The sequence below is a fragment of the Hibiscus syriacus genome, unplaced genomic scaffold (genome assembly GCF_006381635.1).
Source record: "Hibiscus syriacus cultivar Baekdansim isolate YM2019G1 unplaced genomic scaffold, ASM638163v2 tig00110221_pilon, whole genome shotgun sequence".
In the NCBI taxonomy this organism is placed as follows: Eukaryota; Viridiplantae; Streptophyta; class Magnoliopsida; order Malvales; family Malvaceae; genus Hibiscus; species Hibiscus syriacus.
In genome coordinates, this window is record NW_024062635.1 from 2,827,247 (window position 1) to 2,830,539 (window position 3,293).

At 38.4% G+C, this 3,293-nt stretch overlaps 1 protein-coding gene across 1 annotated transcript; it reads left to right on the forward strand.

Annotated features, from left to right (window-relative positions):
• Nucleotides 1-332: 332 nt before the first annotated feature.
• LOC120114297 lies at nucleotides 333-1,600 on the forward strand. Its single transcript, XM_039135256.1, has 4 exons — nucleotides 333-1,016; nucleotides 1,108-1,179; nucleotides 1,276-1,320; nucleotides 1,461-1,600. The coding sequence occupies exons 1-3, from the start codon at nucleotides 369-371 to the stop codon at nucleotides 1,279-1,281; spliced, it is 726 nt and encodes a 241-aa protein (XP_038991187.1). The 5' UTR covers nucleotides 333-368; the 3' UTR covers nucleotides 1,282-1,320; nucleotides 1,461-1,600.
• The last annotated feature ends 1,693 nt before the right edge of the window (nucleotides 1,601-3,293 follow it).

A 3,293-nucleotide genomic window follows, 5' to 3' on the forward strand; every position in this document is an offset into this window, starting at 1 on the left:
GTGAGGGATGCTAAAACGTTCCCTAATTCAACAGCTCCGATCCCACCGTTGAAGGGCCCACACGGACCGGCCTATTTTAAAAGTCCACAAATCGGACGCTCAGACCCACACTTTAAAGTCAAATGTCATCAAAGCCGTCAAAACTACATATATGCAAATATAGAAAACATTAGGGCCAAAATCGTCATAGCGAAAAAACCCGCCTTCTTATAAATGACCTACGAAAACAACCTTCTTCTTTTTCAACAAACGGATTGTTTGGATATTTCGTCTTCTTCGGATGCTCTTCCTTTGCTCCGACACTTGCTACGCCGCGGTTGCCGTCGCTCAGTGCATAATTCTCTAGGGAGCGCCCTTGTCGTTTGTGTATGGTTGTTTCTTTTATTCTTTTTCGTTTTGTAATTTTGATGGAAACTGCGCCTGTGAAGTCACGACCTCTACACAACTTAAATTCCACGTTTTTCAAATGGGGGACCAGCGGAGGTGGTAGTTCTTCTAATACAGCCGTCGAACGCATCCTTTCACCTGAATCCGACTCCGACCACAACGGTTTGCGTCCGATGAGTGTTGGGTCGCGCTCCACCCGCATTCACCGCTTATCCTATTCTCCCCCACCACAACCCATCAAACTAAGCCACCGCGAAGAAACGAAGCAACGAGAAGGAGAAGAAGAAGAGTCGTTAAAGCCGCAAAAAAGTAAACCCGACGAAGAAGAAGTAGAGGAGGAGACTGTGCAGCGACGGTGGAATTTGAGGCCGAGGAAGATGGTGGTTATTGAGACGTCCTCGGCTGCAACGACGACAGTGGTGGAAAAGACGAGTGAAACGGCGGCACCGAAGTCAATGAGATTAAGGGTTTTGGCTGAAAATGGAGTAGGAGCAGAAAAGAAAGAGAAAAAGAAGTTTCGTTTAACTTTAATGAGGGATGAAATTGAAGAAGATATCTTCGTGATAACGGGATCAAGGCCCTCCAGAAGGCCCAGAAAAAGGCCCAAGAATATCCAGAAACAGCTTGATGTATAAGCAAAAATCTCTGCGTTTTTTATTTATGTTTTTCAATCATTTGATAAAATGTTTAACTTTCTTTCTGGTTTTGTGGATGTTTCAGAGTGTTTTCCCTGGACTGTGGTTGGTTGGTACAACACCTGAATCTTACCGTGTTATCGATGCGCCTATCAAGGTTCTTTTGCTGCTTCTGAATTTTCATGTGAACTTTAATTGTTTTAGGAACTTATTTAGCTGTTAACTGCAATTTCTTCAACTTGTTTATCTGCAGAAATAGACCTGTTTCTTGATGCTTAACAGATTACCAGATGCAAAGGTTGTACTTGTGCCCTTAAATTCCCTAACTTTCATTTTTTTTTTTTTGAACTTTTAATGTCATTTTATACTTATTTAGGGAGTTTTCCAGTTATTTTCTTATGTCTGCTACTGAAATAGTTTGGTGAAACGTGTTTGCAGGGGATGGTAATGGTGTTTAGGGAATCTGGAAACTTTGGGAACTCAAATCTTTTGAGGTATTATGAGAACATGATGTTTTGTAAAGAAAAGGAGCTCATGAGAAATGATATTTATTTTCTTTTCATAAGGTTTTGATAATGGTGTTAACGAATAGGATCATAAGCTGTTGGTATACTGCTAGTCCTTTATAAGACATCAAATATGAACAGAAATATGGACGAGTCATGAATGGATAGGCTCTCCTTGAAAATTTCAAATTATTACATATGTTAATTTTTTTTTGTATTTTTTATTGATAATTTATTTTTGTTTTTAAAATTTTATAAATTTGCCCTTCCTAATATTTTATAAGGTTTTTACCCCTGACATCAAATTCTGTGTCCTCTCTCTTTCAAGGCCCTTCATTTCAGCATACGGAATCGGTATTACGATTCTTGGATATGTTAAAATATGATGGATCAAATAGAGAGAATTTCTTTCAAGGCTTTTCATTTTAGCATGCTAAAAGCACTGCACTCTTCCTTCACCTGGAAGAGTTGTTTCTCAATTCATTTGAGCACATCGTCTAGAGGAGCACTCGATAAGGTTTAATTTAATTCATTACTTGACCGCATTTTTCACCCTTGTTTTCATCACTCCACGTTGATATGTTATATTGTAGCTGTACTACCGAATTTGAGTACTTGGCATAAGCAACCCTTCCGTTTTTGCATTTCCGTTTGACAAAAAATTTCATTGGAAGTTCAGAAGAGTGATTCCTTATCCGACTTAACAGTTCCATGCAGGGATGGACTGGGGGTCGGGTGGAGTATTGAAAATTTCAAATTAACATATATTTTAGATATTTTTTTATATTTTCTATTGATAATTTATTTTCGTCCCATAAGATTGTATGACTTAAGTCCGAAGAGTTTCTCTGTTTGTTTTAAAGGATCTTCTAGGTAATGTTATCCCATGTTGAACAAGGGAGCCAATCAACTCCAATATCTTTATTTTAATCTCCTACGCAATAGTATTTATTCAAGGTTATTACTTTTGAATTGAATGGTCAATCGCCTTATGGAAACCAATGGTCTAGCATTTGGCAGGGTTGACTGTTGAGTTAGCAGACATAATTTAGAATTAGTCTTCAAATAATCCGATATTAAAAAAGTATAGTGTTTGAAAGTTGAAAACTTTTTGTTCTGATGGTACATCACATGATGATTTTGCACCTAGAACCGGAGGCGCCAATCAGTAAGTAAGCGAAATTTTAGTTTTATATAGAGAAAATCGCCTCAGTGACCAAAAAAAAGTTATAATATACGATTTTAACCAACTTTTTTTGGATTTGCCAAAATGACCAACAAAATCGCAACGCGAAATAAAAATCGCAACGCGATCCCCAGAATCGCAAATCAGTTTCCAAAATCGCAACGCGATTCTTGAAAATCGCGATGCGATAGTACAAATTCGCATTGCGATTTTCAATAATCGCAACGCGAATATGAAAATCGCAACGCGAACACATAAATCGCAACGCGTATCCGTAAATCGCAACGTGTATCCGTAAATCGCAACGCGTATGGGTAAATCGCAATGCGTATCCGTATATCGCAACGCGTATCCGTAAATCGCAACGATAATACATAAAATCGCAACGCGTATCCGTAAATCGCAACGCGATATTTAAAGCGCCATTATAATCGCTACGCGTATTTTATTTTCAAATTACAAAAAGAATATTAAGACAAAATCCCGTAATCGAAACTCATAACCTAAAACCTAAAATCACAACTCAGTCCCATCTCCATCTCTCACTCTCTACGGCGAAGAAATCCGTCCCCATCTCCG

Bases quoted from the DNA above. Each gene is read 5' to 3' on its own strand.
- LOC120114297 (XM_039135256.1), top strand. From the start codon at position 369: ATGGTTGTTTCTTTTATTCTTTTTCGTTTTGTAATTTTGATGGAAACT. The intron at 1,017-1,107 runs GTATAAGCAAAA...TGGATGTTTCAG, and splicing joins ATATCCAGAAACAGCTTGAT to AGTGTTTTCCCTGGACTGTG.